This window comes from Thamnophis elegans, chromosome 15 (genome assembly GCF_009769535.1).
Source record: "Thamnophis elegans isolate rThaEle1 chromosome 15, rThaEle1.pri, whole genome shotgun sequence".
Taxonomy (NCBI): domain Eukaryota; kingdom Metazoa; phylum Chordata; class Lepidosauria; order Squamata; family Colubridae; genus Thamnophis; species Thamnophis elegans.
The window spans coordinates 19525462-19548685 of record NC_045555.1 but is presented as its reverse complement, the minus strand read 5'-3'; the positions used below and the strand labels follow the sequence as shown (position 1 = coordinate 19548685).

The window sequence follows — 23224 nt, the reverse complement described above, 5'->3', positions numbered from 1 at the left end:
TAATTGGGTTGCCAATGACTCTTTCTATGAGGCAGAAAGTGATTTGCCCAGTTGGTTTTGAGCCCAAGGCAGGACTAGAACTTACAGTCTCCCAGTTTCTAGCCTGATGTCTTAACCATTACACCAAACTAGCTCTGTGAATGTTTGCATACCTTTCCAAAGTTTGGAAATTATTTTTTCCACTAGAATTTGGATTAGAAAATCAGTGGATAGAAATAAACAAATTTGCCATACATTCATGTATGTTTGTTATCATAGACTATTCTGGTTTTATTTCAAGGCAAAGGATGCTATAACCTGAATGATTCAGATCACTGGTATTTGATCCAAAATCTGACTGTTTAAAAACAAGTGCAAAATGGTTACACAAATGTTTGTTCGCTGACAACAATCAAACAAGAAATTGTTTCTGACTGATTTCTTTTTAGGTGTTTTTAAAATCTGAAATCCATTGACAAAAATGATTTTTTTTTCTGGGGTGGCTTAAACCAACATGGGAAGACCAAAAAAGAGGTTTTGACAGCCATCAAATAACAGGTATTCCAACCATTGCATCACTACTTCTCAACTGTAAATCAACCTCTATAAGAATTCTTCAAATACACCAATAAGTGCTGTAAATAATAGCTTTAGACATCCAGTAGAAATTCCGAGGAAATATCAAAATGTTAAGGATACCAGTTTTCATTTCAACTAGCTGCACAATATTTAGTTCATTCATGTTTTCACATTTCTGCCATTTCTAGTAGAGATTAAGGAAAAGCCTTTATCCACAAAAGGAAAAAAGACAAGTGTATGAGATAGGTTTCATTTGAAATAGCTCAGCAGGGGTAATTGCCTATTAATTATTCTTATGTTTCTGGCTCATTAGTTTAAATTTGTTTTATCTGATGATCCTTGAATTCTAATAAGTCACACTAAGTCCTGAAAACCTGTTTATTCCTTTTATAGCCTGCTGCATTATACAGTCCTCTTTTCTACTACCTTATTCTAGAAACCATTATAGTTAGTTAGTTAGTTGTAGTTTTATAGTTTATTGATTTGTATGCCGCCCACTCCCGAAGGACTCCAGGTGGCTTACAATAAAACAAGGGAGGGGGAATAATACACAAACAACATTAAAATATACAACAATCACAATCTCCGGGGGGCTGGATATTTCGAGAGCCCCCCGGCCTGCTGGAGCAGCCAGGACTTAACAGCTTTGCGGAAGGCCGGGAGAGTAGTAAGGGTCCGGATCTCCATGGGGAGATCGTTCCAGAGGGCTGGTGCTGCAACAGAGAAGGCTCTCCCCCGGGGAGTCGCCAGCCGACATTGGCTGGCGGATGGAATCCGGAGGAGACCTAACCTGTGTAATCGAATCTGTCTATGGGAGGTGATCGGCAGGAGGCAGTCTCTCAGGTTAAGGGGAGATGGCATTTCCTCCTGTTTCATTATCAAGAGAAGAAAGAGACCAGGAGAAAACCAATCATAGCCTCCAGCTATTGACAGAATTTTGTTGAGAGGACTTTGGGAAGATGACACTTGGGCACAATGAAAATAAGCAGGGGTGAGCTTCAAAAATGTCAGCAACAAGTTCTCTGTCCTGTTGCTGCATGGGCATGGCCATGGTGGGTGTGACCTAGTTGGCCTCCTGCACCACGGGGGGGGGAGGGGCGTTTTGCCTTCCCAAGGCTCTGGAGGCTTTCCTCGAGCCTCTGGGAGGGTGAAAACTGTCTCCCCCGGCCTCTGGAGGTCCTCCAAAGGCCGGAAATGGGAGGGCCATTTTTGCCCTCCCTGAGCCTCCGCACAGGCCCTGCACTTATCTCGCATCCAAAACGGGCCATGTGGAGACTCCTGGGAGGGGGGGGAGGGGGGAGTGGCTGCGGCCAGCCAGGGATAGGATTTGGAGTTCTCCAAACCGGCCATAATGTTAGCTATGGGTTCTCCCCTGGAAATAAGAGTTCAGGATACATTGTGACAAAAGGAAACGACATGAAGATGATTGTCAAGAAATATTCAATCTTGCACAGTGAAATTTTCAGTTATATTCCTTTTTGGGAAGAATTTGGAGGCAGAATGCGACCGGATGCATTGTTACACTGGGTTCATCAGGCACACAAAGCCACCTAGTTCTCTAGGCACTATGTTGCTAGAAAAAGATCTGGGGTACATATACCTGATGAGTCCAAAGTAATGACATTGGCCCTATACTGGTCAATGTTTAGCAAGACATCATGCAGGGTATAGATAAATTTCCCCCTCGTTAATAGAAGCCTGGAAGTTATATAAATCTTTGTTAATGAAGGTATGACAGATAGAACACCGTATCTGTGTGGCCTGAAAGTGTACAAAAAGGAAGGTGGACTGTATATATCATTCTAAAGATAAACTCTTTGTCAAACAGTATCATTTGATGGTTTTACCCAATTAAAATATTTTTTCTTTTTAAAAAGGGACTCTTTTTAGCTCTTATTCATATAAGCACATAACCTTAGGAATGTATAAAGAGCACAGATCCAAATGAAAGCCAATACAACATTTACTTACTTTTCTTGCTCATGGCAGTCATCTCGGTAAGATTTGTATCATGTTAATGAAGTTACCGAAATTTGGAAAATGGAACAAAAATTCTCAAATTCTCTACCTATTTTCTGAAGTGATTCCCAATAGCCAGGAAACAACTGTTTACCATTTTCCCTTATTATTATTCTGATTACTTTGAAATGAATTTATCTATGTAGTCCATAGGGACGTAGTGGCTCAGTGACTAAGACATGAGCTTGTCGATCAGAAAGGTTGGCAGTTAGAATCCCCAGTGCCGCGTAACGGAATGAACTCCCGTTACTTCTCCCAGCTTCTGCCAACCTAGGAGTTCGAAAGGACATAAAAATGCAAGTAGAAAAATAGGGACCATCTTTGGTGGGAAGGTAACAGCATTCCGTGCACCTTCGGCATTTAGTCATGCTGGCCACATGACCACGGAGATGTCTTTAGACAGCACTGACTCTTCGACTTTGAAAGAGATGAGCACCACCCCCTAAAGTCGGGAACGACTAGCACATATGTACAAGGGGAACCTTTACCTTTACCTTTTTATGTAGTTCATAATTATCACCCAAAGCTGTTATGTTTACATGGGATCATTTAAGTCAAGTCAAAATCTTTTTATAAATTACCAGATATACATCAAAATGACTGTGCGCCATCGAAGGACGGGATGTGTAACCAGGTTGAGGAGCCCAGGGGTGGAATCGTCTTTCTTTATGGCTCCTTTGCATGGCTTCAGTTTTACCACCAGCCTTTCTTTCCCATTGCGAAGAGCCATGTACTGCAGTACATGCTCTGCTTCTGCTGTTCTGCCTTGAGAATACAACCATCTTGGTGATTCAGGAAGCATGCTGAAAAAAGTAAACCATGAAGAAGAAATGCATACATTTAAAAAGGTTCTTTTTGAATCTGTATACTGTACTAACAGAAAAGGTTATCCAGCAGGGGAGTTTCCACTCCTTCCCATTCCTTTTCCTATAAGCATTTGGCTTTCTTAAAGCCATTTGGTTATTGGTTGGCGGCTAACTGTCCTGGGTGGCAAAAAAACAGGATGAATCCTCCTTCAGTGAATGGGCAAAATTGCCCAAAGAGTAACACTGGTGGAGAACGAGGTGCAGCCAAGGGTAGGAGATGAAAAGTCCCATTCTGATAGCAATTAGAATTATATACCATTTTACAGTGCTTTACAGCCCCCTCTAAACAGTTTACAGTGTCAGCCTATTGCCCCCAACAATTTGGGTCCTTATTTTACCCACCTCGGAAGGGTGGAAGGCTGAGTCAACCTTGAGCCTGGTGAGATTTGAACTGCCAAATTGCAGGCAGTTCGGCAGGCAGCAGAAGTAGCCTGCAGTATTGCACTCTAATCACTGCATCACCGCAGTTCATGAAAGGTACACAGAAATTTGGATAAAATATGAAACTTATTTGTGTCATCTTTTACAATGATTAAAACATATAACGCACAGAATAATAGCTTCAATATTATTAAAAATTAACTGGCATGGACTTCATTTAACATGACAAGTGTACTACAACTCACATGACATAATTGTTACACTGATTCTGATTGTAATATAATTGCAGATATGCAGAGAAATGGCTCGGTCTCACTCATCCTTGCTCAGTAGTGAGATTCCAAATCTTTTCCTACTGGTTCTACGAGAGAGCGCTTCACGCGCGCAGCACTCAAAAACCGCCCTCAGTGTCAGCGCTGGTGAGCTGAGCTGTTTTTTAGCTCAGCTGAGGCGCAGCAATCTGCTCTGCTGCGCAAATCAGCTGAGCTAAAAAACAAAGGAATATAGAACAGGGAACGGCGGGGTGGGAGGGTGGGATCAGCAAGAGGTGATATTTGCCAGTTCTCCAAACTACTCAAAATTTCCGCTACTGGTATGCCAGAACTGGTCCGAACTGACTGAATACCACCTTTGTTGCTCCCTCTCCAGACTGTTTTCATCACAATTATATGGCATGCATCAGTGATCATTTATGCTAACCAGGCTCAAAAATATGCAACTGATTTTCAATATTTCTTTTAGGAGTACATTGTCAAGTCAACTAAAATAATCTGCTTAATAATTCCTCTGATTTCATTCAGAATATAAAAATGTCAATGTTTTCTCTCTTTAATATCATCCTGTATATTTGGGTTAGTGTTTTACACTTGTCTACTGGGAATATTAATTATGACTTACAAAGAAAGAAGAAAAAAGAAAACTCCTGGAGAATTTGATACAAAGGCAAGAAGACGCCAGTCTCTTATGTAATAGCCCAGTAAGGCATAAACAGCTATGCCAAATGCAAATGTCAAATTTGTCAACGAGCCTGAAGATACAAACAAAAACAAAGAATTTTATAAAATACTGGGAAAAAACCCAAGACATATCAGCACTACACCCATATTAAGAACACAATTTATTATGCTAAGTGTATAATTTACATGAAATCGTATTAATTATAAATTCACAAATAGGTAAACAAAGCAATAATTAAAATATTGAAACCAAATAATTGTAAAGAATCATTACTCATTTTCATACATAATAATATACTAATTATAGTAAAGTTATTCACTGAATAATATCTTTGTGATTTGTCAAGTTGTCAACAAATTCAGATTAATTTACTGTGAAACATTTTGATTATTTTAAGTTCATAACATGCGGTGCAAGCTGTTAATCCTTTCTTTGTTTAAGAAATTAGATTCTCATTGTTTAAAAATATGATTTTGGGCAGATATCAATCATGACAACTAACAAGTTTAACAGGCTAAGGAAGGGTAAGGTCACAACATTAAGGTATCCAGGATACTTTAACATAGCTTCCTACCTTGGGATGAGATATACAGATTAAAGCACAGGGCAAAGTAGTATTTTTCAATGTTATTAGCAATTCTAGCCACGTTTGTATGGACATAAAATCTCACTTGAGCTCAATGGAGTATACTCTAAACCTACAATGTAATACACATTTACTTAATTAAAATACTTAAAACAATGGAATTCAGTCCCAATCAACTACAGGTAATCCTTGTTGAATGACTGTTCATTTAGCGGCTGTTGAAATTTACAATGATGCTGAACTAGAGGAATTTTCCTTGTATGATCCTCATAGTTGTAGCTTGTTGCAGCATCTCCAAAGTTAATGGGAAAGCTAGCACGAAGCAGGGTAGATAAAAAATGATTTTTTAAAAAATAAAAAAACAAGATTTTTTTAAATTTGATTTTTTAAAATTTCAATTGGATTATTTTTATTTTTGTTTATATTTTATATTTATTAAAATTTATTTTAATAACATGCTTTCAGAATAAAAATCTATCTAAAGATAGTTCTCGATTTAAGATACATTGATAATGTAGTTTATTCAGCATGAAATAGAGCTTAGTTATGTAGCATGAGGCTGTATGTTCTGCAATATTTACATTTTTGGTACACTCATTCAATGAATCCAAGCTCTGCGAGATGAGAGAACATCCACTGCATTAATGCATTCACACAATTTCACAGTAACCATGAGATAAATCATAAAATAAAGTTCAGGAATATTCTTTTATCCCATTGTTTTGCAAACCTATGCACACTACAAACTGTATGATTGTTTGAAGAGAAATGCATCTGTACCACAAGGGTGAGGAAGAAGGACAAGCAGTAAAAATGAAGTGAAACCTTCTAAGCAGCTTATAAATATAATATTAAAGAGCACCTGTCATTTCAGATCCATCATGGCAGCGCCTGTTAGCGGGCATCCACTCACCTGCTGCCTGCCACATCCCTCACCTTATTGTGTCATTGCCGCATCACCAGCCGTCCCATTAAAGTGAATGGGACTGTCGGTGTGTCAACAGTGGGTCAGAGGAGGAGCCACTACGGGACAGAGGTGACAGGCGCTCTTTAAAAATTATGATTTAAATCAAGTTGGTTTAAATCAAGCCTTTTTACTATTGATTTAGATGATTTAAATTTACTTGATTTAAATCAAATCCACCCTGGCAGGAGGTCATAAATGGAAATCACACGACTGCACAGGATTCACCTATCAATGATATGGGTGACTGCTGAAACTGTTGTTATAAGTAGTAGTGGCCAGATGAGGTCCCATTTTACCATTCCATTACTTAGCAATGGAGCTCTCAGTGCCAATTACCATAATTAAGCAAGGGCTATCCATAATACATAGGGACTGGTTTCTATGTCAGTTTATTAAATTGAAACTTATGCTTACAGAACCTCTATAAGACATGAGAATTATAGGGGGAAAGTATTTGTCATATATTGTTAATTTACAGTAGTGGCCAAAATTGTGGAAACCTTTTGGGAAAAGTGTATCTTTGAAGTTTGATGGATAATAACACCACCTGTTTTTGAAGTAGGACCATAAACTTACATATCAATGAAAAGATAATTTAATCACGAATGTAATGCAACAAAATTTGTTCAATTATCTGCATTCTATGAAAAGTTATACCCAAATATAGAAAGCCTTAAAACCCAGTTAACAGAAGCAATCGTTCAATCTTGATTTCACATAATAACAGCTGCAGAATTAAAAGACTTGGTTCACTCCATGGGAAGACATTGTAAGACCATAATTCATGCTAAAGGTTACCCAACTAAGTATTAACTAAGGTGGTGATAATTTTTGTATATCTCATTTTTTGTATGTGTTTCACTTTTCTTTTTTATAACTGCTATTCTAATAGCAAATCCTTCAAAACACTTATTGCATTATATTCTTGATTAAATTATCTTTCCATTGATATATAATTTCATTGTACTACTAAAAAATATGGTGTTATTAGCCATCAAACCTCAAAAATACTGTACACTAAGCGACACAAGCACAGTTCACAGTAGTTTAAGACATTGTCATCATGACAAAACACACATCACCTGGGTACTTGAGAGACCACCTCCTGCCAATTACCTCCCATAGACCTATTAGATCCCACAGACTAGGCCTCCTCCGAATTCTATCTGCCGGCCAATGTCGACTGGCAACTCCCCGGGGGAGGGCCTTCTCTGTGGCTGCTCCGGCCCTCTGGAACGATCTCCCCGTTGAGATCCGGACCCTCACTTCCTTCTGGCTTTCCGCAAAGCAATTAAGACCTGGCTGTTCCGGCAGGCCTAGGGCTGCTGAATCTTTCAGCCCCATTCGAAGGCTATGACTGTTGTTGCTTTTAAAATGTGTATGTCTTCTTATTTTTATTTTTATTTTGTACCCCCTTCCCTTTTGATTGTTAGCCGCCCTGAGTCTCTCGGGAATAGGGCGGCATACAAATTGAATAAATCAAATCAAATCAAATCATCAATGCTACTGTGAAAAGCAACGGGCAACAGTTCTCCTCCCCTGCCCTTGACTAAATTTTAACTATCTTAGTTAGCTCAATGTCCAAAACATACTAAACCCCACAGCACCTGAGATGGCAGGCTGCAACTGGCAACGGAGTATCTCTTCAACCTCTCAAAGGTCAGCTTATCAGGGAATCATAAATAAGACAAGATAATTTAACAAGAGAAATAAATCATATAAGGAAAGTAACCAAGAGCAGGAGATGAAACAGGAATAGACAAAATGGAAAGAACCTTGGGGAAAAAGAAAAATAAATCAACAACAGAATATGAACACAGGACGTTGGTTACATTTTTAAAAGGGAAAGGAAGAGAGGAAAATAATACAGAACAAATATAAATAAGGAGATTATTTTTCAAGATGTCGCCTTAGCCCGTTTTTAAAAAATATAACTGAAAGTCTCCTTTCTTGAAAAAAAAAAAGATTGGATGCCCATTAGATCAAGTTGATGTATCTGCCATCTCTTGATGATAGTTTACAGTGGAGGCTATATCAAAACTTTAGGATGTGGGCTTTCCATCATCAATGGGGTTTCCATTGTTCTCTCATACCATCAAAACTGCAACACAGAAATCTTAAACCTCTAAAGATGATTTGGCAGCTACCACAGACAAAGGGATGTAAAGAAGTAATTTATCGGAGTATAAGACGCACCTTTTTCCCTCAAAAAAGATGGTGAAAATCTGGGTGTGTCTTATACACTGAATACAGCATTTTTGGCCTCCCAAAACTCTGCCCCCTTTGCAAAAATGGCCGTAGATAGCATTTAGGGGGCTTCCAGAGAGCCGTTTTTGGGCATTTTTGCCCCCCCCCCCAGCCCCCAGGAGCACTCTATAAACCTCCTGAAGGCTATGCATGTCCTTTTTTTTTTTCTCAAAAAAATGGGCTTGTTTTCACAAAAAATGTCATTTTTTGCTCGTTTTTACCCGCCTCCAGTCTCCAGGAACACTCTACAAGCCTCCTAAAGGCTATGCATGCCCCACTTTTTTTTGACAAAAAATGGGTCCATTTTAGCAAAAAAAAAAAAAAAAAAAAAAAAACAGGCCGTTTTTGAGAGGTCTGCAGAGTGCAAATTTTTTTCTTAATTTGCCTCTTCAAAATCTTGGTGTGTCTTATACTCTGAAAAATACAGTATTTAGTAATGTCAAAACTTTCTACTATACAGAGGATCATGTGGTTTAATCATTCCTCCTGGCAGCTTCAATTCTTTGACTGATAGATACATATGGATACAATTATGAATATACAGTGCAATATAGAAATCTGTGATGTTGTAAAGGTTTATTCTTCACAGAAAGGGTGGATAAAAATCAATTATTATTTTTTAAAAATAAAAAAAATCTGATTTTTAAATTTAAATCAGATTTTTAAAAATTTAAACCGGATTTATTTTTATCAAATTTATTTTAATAAAATGTTTTTGGAATAAAAATCTATCTAAAGATAATTTTAAATTTAAGTTACATTAATAATTTAGTTTATTCAGCATGAAATGGAGCTTAGTTATGTACCATGGGGCTATATATTCTGCAATGTTTACATTTTTGGTAAACTCGTTCAATGAATCCAAGCTATGCAAGCTGAAAGAACATGCACTGCATTGATGCATTCACACAATTTCACAGCAGAGATAATTGCTCTTTAAAAATTACAATTTAAATCGAGTTGATTTAAATCAAACCTTTTTACTAGAGATTTAAATCGACTTAATTTAGAGAAATAGAAGAACAAGATTTAGACTGTGAACGTTCAGAAAGGATATTTTAAGGCAATGGTATTTAGACTAAAACACTGATATTTCAACAATAAATAGCTTTTAATTTTTGATACACTAGAATTTTAACAATTGTGTTTCTTTTATCATGAGTTAAATCCTCAAAATATTACCTGTCATTGCCCAGAAAGATTTTCCTACATATTCTTGTGTCAAAACAAAAGACACTAAGGACATTCCGCCATTTGTAATTCCAACAAAAAAGCGTGAGGCTGCAAATATTTCATAATTTGGAGCAAATGCTGAAACATATCCAAAAATGACATCCATAAAAAGCCCTGCACAAAAGATATACAATAAAGAAAAATTAATATAGTGCAATCCAACCGTATCCAGAGACTGCTAAACACGATGGCAAATTTATAAATGGAAAAAGACAGAAAGGAAATTACCAGTTTTTTCCATAATGGTTTAAGAAAACTAGTATAATTATTATCTTCTAAGCAAATATATATTCCAGATTTTCTAAAGAAAAAGGTAAAATATTGGAGATGCAATCCTAATGAAATGTATTTCAGACGTGATGTTATTAATTCTGAATTTAAAATATTGTGGCAAGAAACAATAAATGGTACATTTACTGTGTTTCCCCCCAAAAAAGACAGGGTCGGGTCTTATTTTATTTTGACCCCCAAAATATTGATTGGGTCTTATTATTGGGGGGCTTATTATTTTTGAGGTGCAGGAAGCAGCAAGTGTGGTCACTTCATGGTTGCTGTTGTGTTGCAATATTTTCAGGGAGGGATTGTTTTAGTGCATGCACTCAAAAGCCCAATGGGGCTTATTATCTGGGGAGGTCTTATTTTCTGGGAAACAGGGTATTAAGAAAATGTGTGGTGCAAGATGTGACTATGTCAGGTCCTATAAAAAATATGGTAGTTGTTTATGATATGTTTCACTGCTTTCAAGTGAAAATCCTATCCTCCTCATGCCTAATTTTAACTGAGTCTCATGATATATAGGTTGTCCTCAGCAACATACGTGCTAGGTACTGGTCTAAAACCAATGTTCCTGCTAAATTATGCCCATAGGTGGCCAAGCAGCATTTGTGCACCCGTAGTCTTTGCTTGCTTCTCGCCCAAACGCCAGCAGCTTCAAGAGTTCTCTTCCAGGTATTATGAGCTGCTGCTCTTCAAAAGCTGCATTTCAGCAGAAGAAAGGTCCCCTCTCTGCTGTCCCCCAACTTAACCGAAGGTTGCCTAGACCATCTCAACTACTGCTCAAAAGTTTTCAGCTTTCTTGGCTTAAACCAGGGGTGTCAAATTCAATTTCACTGAGCACAACATCAGAGTTGGGTTTGACCTCAGCGTGGCTGGGGTGGGCGTGGTCAGCTCGACGTCACTTGTGTTGGGGCACCTGTGGTGGCCCAAGAGCTCTGCCAGCAAAAATGGGCTCCCAAGCTCCATTTTTGCTGGCAGAGGGTTGCAGGAGACGGTTGCAGCCAAAAATAAAGCTTGGGAGCCCGCTTTTGCTGGCAGAGGCACTGTTGGCTGATCCTTCGCTGTTTCCAGGGCGGCCCTGTGGGCCAGATCTAAGCACCCCGTGGGCCGGATCTGGCCCCCGGGCCTTGAGTTTGACACCCCTGGCTTAGACAAAAGGCTTGAGAATAATCAAATACATCCATAATATACAATGGCTATTTAACATCTTACCTGATAGATACACAGGCTTTCTGCCCAATTTATCTGACAATGGGCCAAACAGTATATTTCCAATGAGTAACCCACCAAAATACAAGGATGAGGCCAGGCTCACTTTGTATGCTTCATGTTTGATTAAACACCACTATGGAAGACAAATTAAAAAAGAGACTATTTTCATTTAAAATACTACAATTCCAGTGATTGCCTCTAATCACAGTAAACTCCCAAAACTGCTTTGTCCACTCATTTTTCTTTCAGTGGAATAATCGCTTTGGGGGGGGGGGGGTAGGAATTTAGGTTTTGTTTTTTGGAGGTGAAAACCTCAGGAATTGGGCCAAGATCAAATTCCCAAGCTGCTCAAAGGGTTTATGACTTATGCTGAAATATAAAAATGAATGGTAAAAAAGATAGTAAGTACATTAAATAACAAAGAATACTATAAATTATTTTTGCCTAACCCTATGCTGTCATATGATTTAGGTTATAATAACAAGTAGAAGTAGTCCTCATTTAGCAACCAAAATTGGGCGAGTGAAGCACCTGCTTAGTGGGAAATCACATGACTGTGACTGTGCTTTTCTCTTCTATGCTCCCCCCTTTTGAGATGCGTAGTTTTGGCTGGGAACCTAAACTGCATAAAAATATTAACTCACGGAAAAAAAAATACTTGCCTCTGTTGCTATAGATGTGAAGTTACTGGTAAACCTGACATGTTTTGCAAGAGCTTCTGTATTACTCAGAATTCCTTCTTGGTCAAGATGATATTCTGGGATAGCTCCCACGAGAACAATAAGCATAGACTGAAAGGCAACAAACACCTTAAAAGGGAAAAAAAGAGGTAATTTATGGTAAACTGTCAGCTCTTTCTCACACACGGACATTTGTTTATGGATCATAGCTTTGGGGGGAGGGTGGATATTGAAAACATTTCACATACAAATTGGTCTAATATACACAGAGTTCCTAGCACGCAATATTAATACTCAAATGAAAATATTCTGATCAGTGGCACGTATATTCTTCCTAGGAGCAATCTGAAATGTATTATACAGTATTTCATTGATATTTTCCATATATTAACTGATTACAATCCAATGTGAATATAGAGGAAATGTATCTAAGAATGGCACAGAATTATGTGATGTCAATCTTTTGACTTTTCTAGATCAGGAAAACAGAAGCCACAAAACTAGTGGATGTCCACATCTTACAACAATAAAATGAACTTGTAAGAGTTCATTTGGTGACCATTCAAAGTTACAACAGCAATGGAAAAAGTGTCATGACCATTTTTCACGCTTTATGGGTTGCAGCATCCCCATAGTCATTGATCAAATTCAGACTTGGCAACTGACTCATATTTATGACGATTGCAGTGTCTCGGGTTCATGTGATTATTTTTTGTAAACGTCTGACAAGCAAACTCATCAGGGAAGCTGGATTCACTTAATAACCATGTTATTAATTTGACAACTGCAGTGCTTCACTTAACAACAGTGGCAAGAAAAGTCATAAAATGGGGCAAAACTCACAAAAACTGTCTCGCTTAGCAACAGAAATTTTGAGTTCAATTGTGGTCATAAGTCAAGGATTATCTGTAATAAATATTATTGAGTGACAAAATTATTGGACCAGATAAATATTATGGATATAATTTACCTGGACTTCATTAAGGCATTTGATAATGTAGACCACAACCTACTAGTTTATAAGATAGAAAAATGTGGGTTAGACAGCATCACCATCAGATGGATTCGTAACTGGCTAACCAACCATACTCAACGTCCTCAATGAAACTGCATCTACATGGAGGGAAGTATGCAGTGGGGTACCCAAAACTTCTGTCTCAGGCCCAGTAGTCTTCAATATCTTCATTAATGATTTAGATGATAGATAGGCAACTCATTAAATTTGCAGACACCAAGCTGACAGGAATAGCCAACACTTCAGAAGATGGGCTTAAGATACAGAAAGATCCTGACAGACTTGAACATTTGGACCTAACAATATGAAATTCAATGGTGAAAAAAGTAAGGTTCTACATTTAGACAAGAAAAACCAAACATACAGCTATAGTATAGGTGATACCTGGCTCAAAAGTAGTAATTGTGAAAGGGAACTTGGAGTCCTAGTGGACAATCATTTACCATATTTTCAGAGTATAAGATGCACCTTTTTCCCTCAAAAAAGAGGTTGAAAATCTGGCTGTGTCTCATACATAGAATACAGCATTTTTTTGCCTCCCGAAGCCTCGCCCCCTTCACAAAAAATGGCTGTGCATACCCTTATACCGACCTACTCTCTCTCTCCCTCCCTCCCTCCCTACTGTATTTTTCTCTTTCTCTCTCCCTCTCTCTCCATCTACCTACTTATCTACTCTGTCCCCCTACCTACCTACTATATTTCTCTCTCTCGCCCTCTATCTACCTATCTACCTTTGCCTCTTCAAATCCTTGGTGTGTCTTATACTCCGGTGCGTCTTATACTCCGAAACATACAGTACATATGAGCCAACAGTGTGTGACAGCTGCCAAAAAAGCTAACACAGACCTAGGTTGCATTAACAGAGGGATAGAATCAAGTGTTAATACCACTTTATAATGCCTTGGTAAGGCCATACTTGGAATACTGCATCCAGTTTTGTTCTCCAGGATGTAAAAAAGATGTTGAGACTCCAGAAATAGTACAGAGAAGAGCAACAAAGATGACTGGGGGCTAAAACAAGGAACAGGTGCTGGAATTGGTTATACCTACTTTAATGAAAAGAAGGACTAGGGGAGACATGATAGCAGTGTTTCAATATCTCAGGGTTGCCCTGAGAAGAGGGAGTCAACCTATTCTCCAAAGAACCAGAAGGTAGGACAGGAAGCAATGGATGGAAACCAGGGGTGAGTTCTGGCAGGCTCTGCCGCCGATTTGCTCATGCACACTGCACGTGCACGCTTGATATGCACTGTGCACGTATGCGCAATGCAATAAAATGCTTCTGCACATGGGCAGAAGCGAAAAACAGGATGGCAGCGCCTAAGGGAGAACCAGTTAGGAGTATGGCAGGCCTGGGTCGCTCCTAGTTCCAGCACCCAAGGCCGCAAAAACCACTACTGGTTCAGCTGAACCAGTCCAAACTGGTAGAAACCCAGCACTGATGGAAACTAATCAAGGAGAGAAGCAACCTAGAACTAAGGAGAAATGTCCTGACAGCTAGAACCATTAGTCAGTGGAATGAGTTGCCTCCAGAAGTTGTGGATGTTCTGGAAGTTTTTAAGAAGAGATTGGGCAGCCAGTTGTCTGAAATGGTACGAGGTCTCCTGCTTGAGCAGGGGGTTGGACTAGAAGAACTCCAAGGTCCTTTCCAACTCTATTCTGATTGGACTACACACGGAGTACAGTTGATCAACCAGCCATAAATCCATAGATGTAGTTCCAACTGTTATTCTATTATTATAAAGAATAATATCGGAATCTTGAAAATCCGAGAGAATTTCTCTTCCTCTAATAGCAAGAGAGAATCAAGTGGGGCAACCAAGTTTCATTCTGATGTTCCTGTTTTTCCAGGCTAAGGTGATGCTTTTGTAGTGGGTATTCATATAACCAAGGCTACATCCACACTCCTCTAGAAACATTCTAGAATCACGGGAACCAATTTTCTCCCAGAACCCTCCCACAGAACAAATTGCAGCCTCCAGTTGAGTTATAGATAGCAATCGTGCCACTATTGGCAATGTTTCATGCCACTATCCTTCTGATGAGCTGTACCAGTCTTTGCATACACTCAGGACTATTATTCCTTAAATACCTATTTTAGAGAAGAAACATTCCATAACTTCTACAGCTAATCCTCAGATTATGATGGCAATTGGGATGGAATTTCTGTGGCCGAGAGATGCAGTTGTAAAGGGTAATGTCACATGTTCACAAGGCATAGCAACAGTAATCCTGGTTGCTATTGCAACCGCAAGTCTGCACAGGTGCTTGAGAGGACCTTACATGACTGGAGTTCTAGGCCAGCAGGTGATAGCTGCAGGTGCGTGGGAGAATGCCACAGATGGGCACTTCTGAGAGCAGGTGGGCTATGGAGTGGGGACTGCTACTGAGCCAGGTGGGCATGGTGTGTGTGTGTGTGTGTGTGTGTGTGTGTGTGTGTGTGTGTGTGTGTGTCTTGTGCTCCACAGCAGGGCTCCTTGGAAGAAAAAGCAGCAGGAGGTATCATGTTTCCCCGAAAATAAGACAGGATCTTATTTTCTTTTGACCCCCAAAATAAGCGCTTGGTCTTACTTTCGGGGAGGTCTTATTATTTTTGAGGTGCAGGAGGCAGCGAGCTTGGTCACCTCATGGCTGCTGCTGTGTTGCAATATTTTCGGGGAGGGCTTATGTTCAGGGGAGAGCTTATTGTAGCACATCGGCCCAAAAGCCCGACTGGGCTTATCTTATTTGCGGGGAAACGTGGTAGGATGGAAGCAACTTCTGGCCTCCCCTGCCAGCTTCCCTATTGACTTTGCTTATGGGAAATTGGCAGGGAAGCTGACAAATGGTCTTCAAAGCAAAACAAGAAAGTTCAGTTGCCTCCTGAAAAAGCACCTTTGGGACTCACAAATGGTAACCATGTGACCATGGCTGGCTGCAATGTTGCAATCTCAAGACATTGACTGACTTTACAAGGCTTAAAGAAATAGTTCACCCAGCCTTGACCAAGTTTATTGCTTACTTTCCCCTCTATTCCATGTTCTTCTGGCATGCCTTGAAGGTCCCTTCCATAAATTTGGCTCCTTTTTCATAGCAACCCCTCCCCTCCCCCAGCTATTCAGTAGGCCTCATCCTTTTTGCCTTCTGGAAGGTCATAAAAAGCTGGTTCTTCCCCCAGGCACTGGGATAGAGCATCTGAGGGCATGTCGAGAGGATGAATATAAAACTGGTTAACTACTTTTAACATGCTTGGGATGAACACATGTTCATCATCAGATGAAAAATTAAAAACAAAATTAAAATTAAAAAAGAAAAAGAAAGCTATAAAACCTCAAGGGCAGACTTGATGGCCACTAGGGGTTTTTTTCCCCTGTCGGTTTTCTATGTTTCTACGACTGAAACACTTTTTCATTTTTGTTCCATGTGTTTCTTTTCCTTCTTTTTTTAGGGCTTATTGTAGTAAGTCTTTTAAATAACTATATAATAGTTTCTCTTCTCTATGAGGCAAAGAAAAGTATATAGGAAATTAGCACCCACCCTTCTCCTAGAAAAATGAAATATTTTAGGAAATATTAAAAAAGGCAGGATATTATATTTCCCTGGATGAGAAAAAGAGAAACATGTTTTAAAGACAAAGCAGTTCCCTCCAGCTTCCTGCCCCCCACAACCTTTGTCAATGGGCCATTAAGGCCTGAGCCAGTCTATTCTGCATAATAAAGATCTACCTACTTCAGGCAGAGTCATAATAAGAGTCCCAAAGCCCTTTCATTACATCATCACCCAGCAAGAGTCAACCAAGCTTGGGACTCAAAAGACAGACAGCCTACAAAATTAGCTTAAGACCCATGCTCCCTGGGAGTCTGATCACCAATCAGAGTGCATTTCTTGCACATGAAGGGAAGCTCTGGGGTGGGGCCCAGAGAGGGCATAAAACCAGGGTACTCTAAGCATCTCTTCTCTTTTTTCTTCTTCTTCACCCAACATCTCCAAGACATGTGATCCCCTATTCCCCAGGACCTCAAACCATGTGGTCCTGTCCACTATTAAAACCATCTTTCCAAATAGCCACCATGTTTTCAATGTCTTTTTTCCCACTTGGAACTGAACCCAGAAGGACATTTCTTCCAACAAGTACAATCCTTGGTGAAATCATTTCAATGAAAGCAGGGCTTGCTGGGCCTACTTGGACTGACATAAATTCTGCAGCCAGTTGCATTGTCACTACAGGGACTACAACCCTGGGAGACAGAATAAATCAACCTTTTCTTAACAAACCCTTTGCTCACCTCCCATGATGCCATTTCAAATATTTAACAGGCAAGCTTATCAAAAACAAACACTTCCCCACTCCCCCAGATAACTTCTGACTTCCCAACTATGCTGGGCAAAGCTGCAGTTCTAAGAACCGAACTTTGTTCACGTTTAATGTGACACTATTTGAGTATTAGGAAATGTTTCATAGGTTTTTAAATAGCAAGAGTAAAAGCTTCTGCTGCACCTTTATATTCTTTATGGCAGGACTTCTCAAAGTCTAGACCAGTGAGGGTGAATCTTTTCAATGTGCAGAAACATCATGCTTTGGAAAAGCCGAACTTCTGGGTTCTAGCACGCATGCGCACCCGATAATCAGCTGGCTGGCATGCATGTGCACACAGGTTTTCAGCACTGCCACACAAACGAAAGGATCGTGCTCCGGAAAAGTAGAACTTCTGGGTTCTGGCGCTTATACGCACCTGATAATCTGCTGGCTGGCGTGCATGCATGCACTGATTTTCAGCACTGTCACGCACGTAAAGGACAGTTGATCATTGCACATGCATGTCTGCCATAAAACCGAAAGACAAACAGGCAAGGCTGCACGTGCCAGGCGACATGGCTTCGCGTACCACTTTGGGCACGCGAGCCATGGGTTCTAGACTAGTGTTTCTCAACCTTGGCTATTTGAAGATGTCTGGACTTCTACTCCCAGAATTCACTGGCTAGGAAATTCTGGGAGTTGAAGTCCAGACATCAAGTTGCCAAGGTTGAGAAACAATGTTCTAGATTATGAAATACACTCAGTGGCATTAGCAACTGGGGAGGGGAGTATACTTTGTAAAAAGGCTGATTAGACTTAACACATTTCCAAAACTCACTTCTGTTTATCTGCAGAAGGAAAGACTGGAGGGAGGTTTTAAAAAATGGCTCTGTCAAACCTACTGAAAAAATCACAACAGTTTTATTTATGGTATTATTATTTAATATTAGTTCCATGAATTTATTGTTTTTATGTTTTACCATTTTATCAGTTTGAACATTTGAAAATTAGTGATGTAAGGGATAGACAAGTGGGCACAGCCTTATATTGTGGCAGTCTACATGTAAAAATTAGTCAAGCAAAAATAAGCATAGAAGCAATGTGACTTTTTGACATTTATTTTTAAAATAAACCCATGGGATTTTTAAGCAATAAAACCATTATTAAAATGACATATAACTCACACCAAAGTTCCTTTCAGTTGCTTCCTTTCCTTTGATGATCACATTTGCATGTTATAGTATTGGCTTTATTTGTAATTATATGAGCCCTATTTGCAATGAGACATTAATGAAACACATTTCTGATAACAGGTTTAGATTTAACTTGGTTAAATCTGGTGGGACAGGGTGGAGGATATAAAGCAGAAAGTAAGCAAGCCACAACCTGCATGCAACAGTTCCCTGTCTTTAGTTAGGCCTCTTCATGTGACTTTAAGCCACTGAAAATTGCTTTCTCAAAGCAAAAGAAATAGGCATACTAAAACCCTGGATAGGCAGAATGTCCTATAAAACTAAGTTACTTCAAAGAAAGAATTTAGGGTCACAAAATGTAACTTGATTTTGAGGTAACTAGTCTTTGTTCAACTTTTAAAAAAAACAACAAATAATCATCAAGTCTTTTATGGTAAATAGGTTGCCAGTCATCTCCAGAACAAAGAGATTGGCAAGAGAAGGTACCATGAACTCCAATAACCGAATCAACAATAGATGAACATTCCATTTTCAATAACATGATTCCATATTTCTCCTGCAATATCTCTATACAAGCAAAATAAACTTTTATTAAATTCATATGTCTTTTCTCTAAGGTTAAAGAGGGCTTGCACAAGCACTTCCCTTTATTGTGCCCTCACTGCAAACTACCGTTATCTTGTGGTCTAAAGTTATGTTGAGAAATTGTAAATGGAATGAGTGGGCTTAATTTGTAGTTCAACACGCTAACAAATCTTCTGGAAACTTCCATTTTCTCCCAGTATTCTACAGCTCTCGGAATTGTCAGCCAATAAAACAACATTGACAAGGAATTCTGAAAAAAACATAATCCAAAAGAGCTGGAGAAAAGTTCTAATACCCTATAGTTGGATTAATAGACAGAGTCTGATAAACACACTGTATAAAACAAAAACACATTCTTATGTGTCACTTTTACCATTCATATATAGATTGACAAATGAGAAATCATAGTTTCTATCATTGGGCTGTCAGACATAACCACAATCGCTCCACGCACACGCAGAAACATATGACTAGTTTTTCTTTTCCTTTTCCTAATTACTTGCATAGAGATTATTCTTTATACTATTTATGTTGTTTGTATTTGTTGTCATGGATTGCACCAGTGAGGCTAAAATCAATTTCGTTGTGTACATGATGTACAATGACAATAAAGGCTATACTATACATTTGTCTCTCACCTTGTCGTACCATATATGTGCACCGGAGAATACTTTCCTACACATAAATATTTCTGTAAAATGTATACAGAACAAATAGTTTGAAATACATTTTAAGTAATCCAGAAAGCGCGCACGGGGTGTGTGTGTGTGTGTGAGAGAGAGAGAGAGAGAGAGAATGAATGAATGAATGAATGAAATATAATTTTAACAGGCAGTCTTACAACTTAATGGTGTTTGGGGTTGGGAAGTTAGTCATTCCTGTTTTCCACTGGCAACTTCTCTGCCAGTGCAGTGCTAAATTTGTGAAACTCATCCGACCACTCATTTTAATACACTATAACTCTGGGTAGCTCACAGCAGCAATAAAAACATGTAAGAAGTCATTTATAATAACCAAACAAGTACAAGAAGTGTGCTTCATCTTGTCATGTAAAATCGAGTGAGGCAGCTTCTAATCCACCTAAAGATGGAGATAAACGATTTCTATCCTCGCACACCCTTTCCAAATGATGCTCTACAGCAGGTTTCTCCAACCTTGGCCATTTTAAGCCTGGCGGACTTAAACTCCCAGAATTCCGTTGTGCGCATGCGCGCCTTCCAGCTGATCGTCGTACGCGCAGGCGCGCCAGTGAGCTAAGGTGGAAGACCCCACTATACTCCTCAGTACTTTCTCTCCCGGTCTGAATTATGTCAGGAAAAACGGGCACCCAGGAAAGCTGTAAACCCGCTTTTTTACGATTTCCGAGTCCAAGGAGGCGCTGCTAATCGCTCCCCGCGAATGAGAGGAAACGAGCCCTCCCTCCCCCCGCGCGCCCCTCCAGCCGTCTTGACGAACAAAGGAGAGCTGGTTTCCTGCCACGCCGGCCACCGTAGGAGGGCGGGCTCCATCCACGCCGTTGCCTTGACGACAGCAGCTACGCACTCCCCCTCCCAATTATGCGCTCGGCGAATAGCAGTGGACTTGGGAAAGGAGGGGTGGGACCGAGGAGGACAGCAAGGGAGCGGGGAGCCCCCCGCCTCAGCCCCCGCGCTCACCTGTAGCAATACCAGGAAGGCGGCGAGCTTCTTCTGCTGGGGCCCGAACTCCCCCACCAGCCCAAAAGCCTCATCCAGATCCATGGCTCCGTCGGGTCACCGCGCTGCATTCCCGTCACAGTCCGCCCACCCACCCCCTCAACCCCCCCCCAACCAGAAAATGAACGGCGGGCTCTGGGAAGCGCGGAGCTGGCGTCTCTCCTCTCCCCTCCTCGCCTCTGCTCTGCCGTTGCTTTCCGGAGGTGGTGAGGTGGCGGCTCAAAGGAACGCTCGCGGCGCCCTCTGCCGGCGGCCAGTGGGCAAAACAACGGCCAAGTCGTCGGTGGGAGGCGGGGCTGGTATTATGAGCACGCGGAGGGTTCCCCTTCGCGCTTGCGCAGAACGCGCGGTTGGAAGGCTGAGGTTGGCTTTTCGGCGATGGGAAGCGGGTTGTTTAGGCGTGTTTCCAATGGAAGCTCAGTTGTTATGACCGATTGTGATCATTTATGGATGCAAAAGGGAAAAAAAGGAGCTGTTTCAGTGGGATGTGCGATCTGGTCTAGATATTAATCCAATCCAATTGTAAAGGTAAAGGTTCCCTTTACCAAGGTGGCGCAGTGGTTAAATGCAGCACTGCAGGCTACTGCTAGATCAGCAGGTCAGCGGTTCAAATCTCACCGGCTCAGGGTTGACTCAGCCTTCCATCCTTCCGAGGTGGGTAAAATGAGGACCCAGATTGTTGGGGGCAATATGCTGACTCTCTGTAAACCGCTTAGAGAGGCCTGAAAGGCCTATGAAGCGGTATATAAGTCTACTGCTATTGCTATTGCTTCCCACGTATGTGCTAGTCGTTCCCACCTCTAGGGGGCGGCGCTCAACTCCGTTTCTAAACAGAAGAGCCAGCGCTGCCCAAAGACTTCTCCTTAGTCACATGGCCGGCGCGACCTAAATTGACAGCATGGAATGCTGTTACCTTCCCACCATAGGTGGTCCCTATTTTTCTACTTGCATTTTTACATGCTTTTGAACTGCCAGGTTGGCAGAAACTGGGGCAAGTAATGGGAACTCACTCCATTATGCAGCACTAGGGATTCGAACTGCTGATCTTCTGATCAACAAGTTCAGTGTCTTAGCCACTGAGCCACCTTGTCCCACTGACTTAGCTAACGGGAGCTCACACCACTATGCAGCGCTAGGGATTCATAAATGCACAAAGGCAAATATGTATTGCTTTCACTAGATTATTGGGCAGCCGTTTTTAATGAGAGGCAGACGACAAGATCTATCACATTCTTTTTTCTGGTCTTTTTTTTTTTCTTTTTGTGCTAAATTTCCTTTATTAAACTTGCAACTTCAAGTACAAATATCAGTAACAATACATTAAAACTGCTACAAAATAACATCCATTAATAAGTGAGAGCAGAACTGATCTCTGGTGGCCAGTAACATCAGGGAGGCCTGGAGGTTGTTGCGATGGTTCTTTGGCAAATCATTAAATGTTTAAACATTTACCAGCACAATGTTTACAAGTATTTAGGATAGCTGCAAAATACAATAAAGCTTGGGAAGACATACACAGTATGGGGACATCAGTAGAAAAATTAACCAGAACATTATTTTCATAAGAAACCTCATATCCTTTTAGCTTCCTCTACCAGTTTTTTTGCTTTTAAACTTTACTTTTAAAAAAATAAAATAAAACAGCACACTAGAAAATATATAACTGGCTTTATACGTATTCCATTACCTTGGAAATCAGACCTGGATATACTGGGAAGTGTAATGATCACTACCATGTATCAATAATCCAGTTCCATTATTGTTTTTTCCTTCTGTTCTATTGTGTTGGTTTCTCAGAGGCTGGCTGTACAAGGCCTGCAATTTTCTTGGCTGAGTGTCCCTGAAGTAATTTGCTATTCCTCCATCCTAGCAAGACAGAAAGTGACTGGCCCAAGGTTACCCAGCTCACTTTGTGCCCATGGCTAGACAAGACTAGAACTCATGGTCTTCCAGTTTCTAGCCCAATGCCTTATCCACTACACCAGGAGTGTCAAACTCGCGTCGTCACAGCTGCATTACATGACAAATCAGGATTTCACTAAACGGGGCCTGGGCAGCGTGCGATGCAGCCAGCCTGCGGGCTAGGAGTTTGACAGTCCTGCACTACACCAATCAGGTCCCACTTTAATTCCACTATAAATATATGCAAGTCCTGAATTATGACTGGAGAGGAATGTGTGGCATTCTAAAAGTGGAATTCTATTTCCCATCATGCTTAATCGGCACTATAAAAGACTAAAGAATTATAATTTATAATATAACATATGTTGGACTATATATTGCAACATATCATGTTCTGACCTAGGCTTCACAAAATCACGAAGCAGACTCCTTGTCCCGACAAAACCCCTTTTTATTAAGCTAATGTGAATTCCTCTCATTCAGCAAAGTCCTGGCAAACAGTCTTTTAAGGGTGAATTTACAACCACAGACCTTATCAAGCTTGGAGAGTTGTCAGGTTGGCAAAGCTGTACCAGAA

General features: G+C 40.3%; 1 protein-coding gene across 2 annotated transcripts in view; it reads right to left on the bottom strand.

Moving 5' to 3' along the window:
• Positions 1-20933, bottom strand: part of LOC116518445 (solute carrier family 22 member 15-like) — a 39922-nt gene extending 18989 nt beyond the window's left edge. The window contains exons 1-6 of one of the 2 annotated variants that reach the window (XM_032231841.1): positions 20707-20933; positions 11965-12111; positions 11303-11435; positions 9764-9928; positions 4722-4851; positions 3159-3380 (exon numbers count right to left, since the gene is read on the bottom strand). In XM_032231841.1, coding sequence (XP_032087732.1) covers positions 3159-3380; positions 4722-4851; positions 9764-9928; positions 11303-11435; positions 11965-12111; positions 20707-20790 — 881 coding nt within the window. In that variant the 5' untranslated portion in view covers positions 20791-20933. The remainder of the gene's footprint in view (positions 1-3158; positions 3381-4721; positions 4852-9763; positions 9929-11302; positions 11436-11964; positions 12112-20706) is intronic. The other variant, XM_032231840.1, reaches the window with a different exon arrangement.
• Between the last annotated feature and the right edge of the window lie 2291 nt (positions 20934-23224).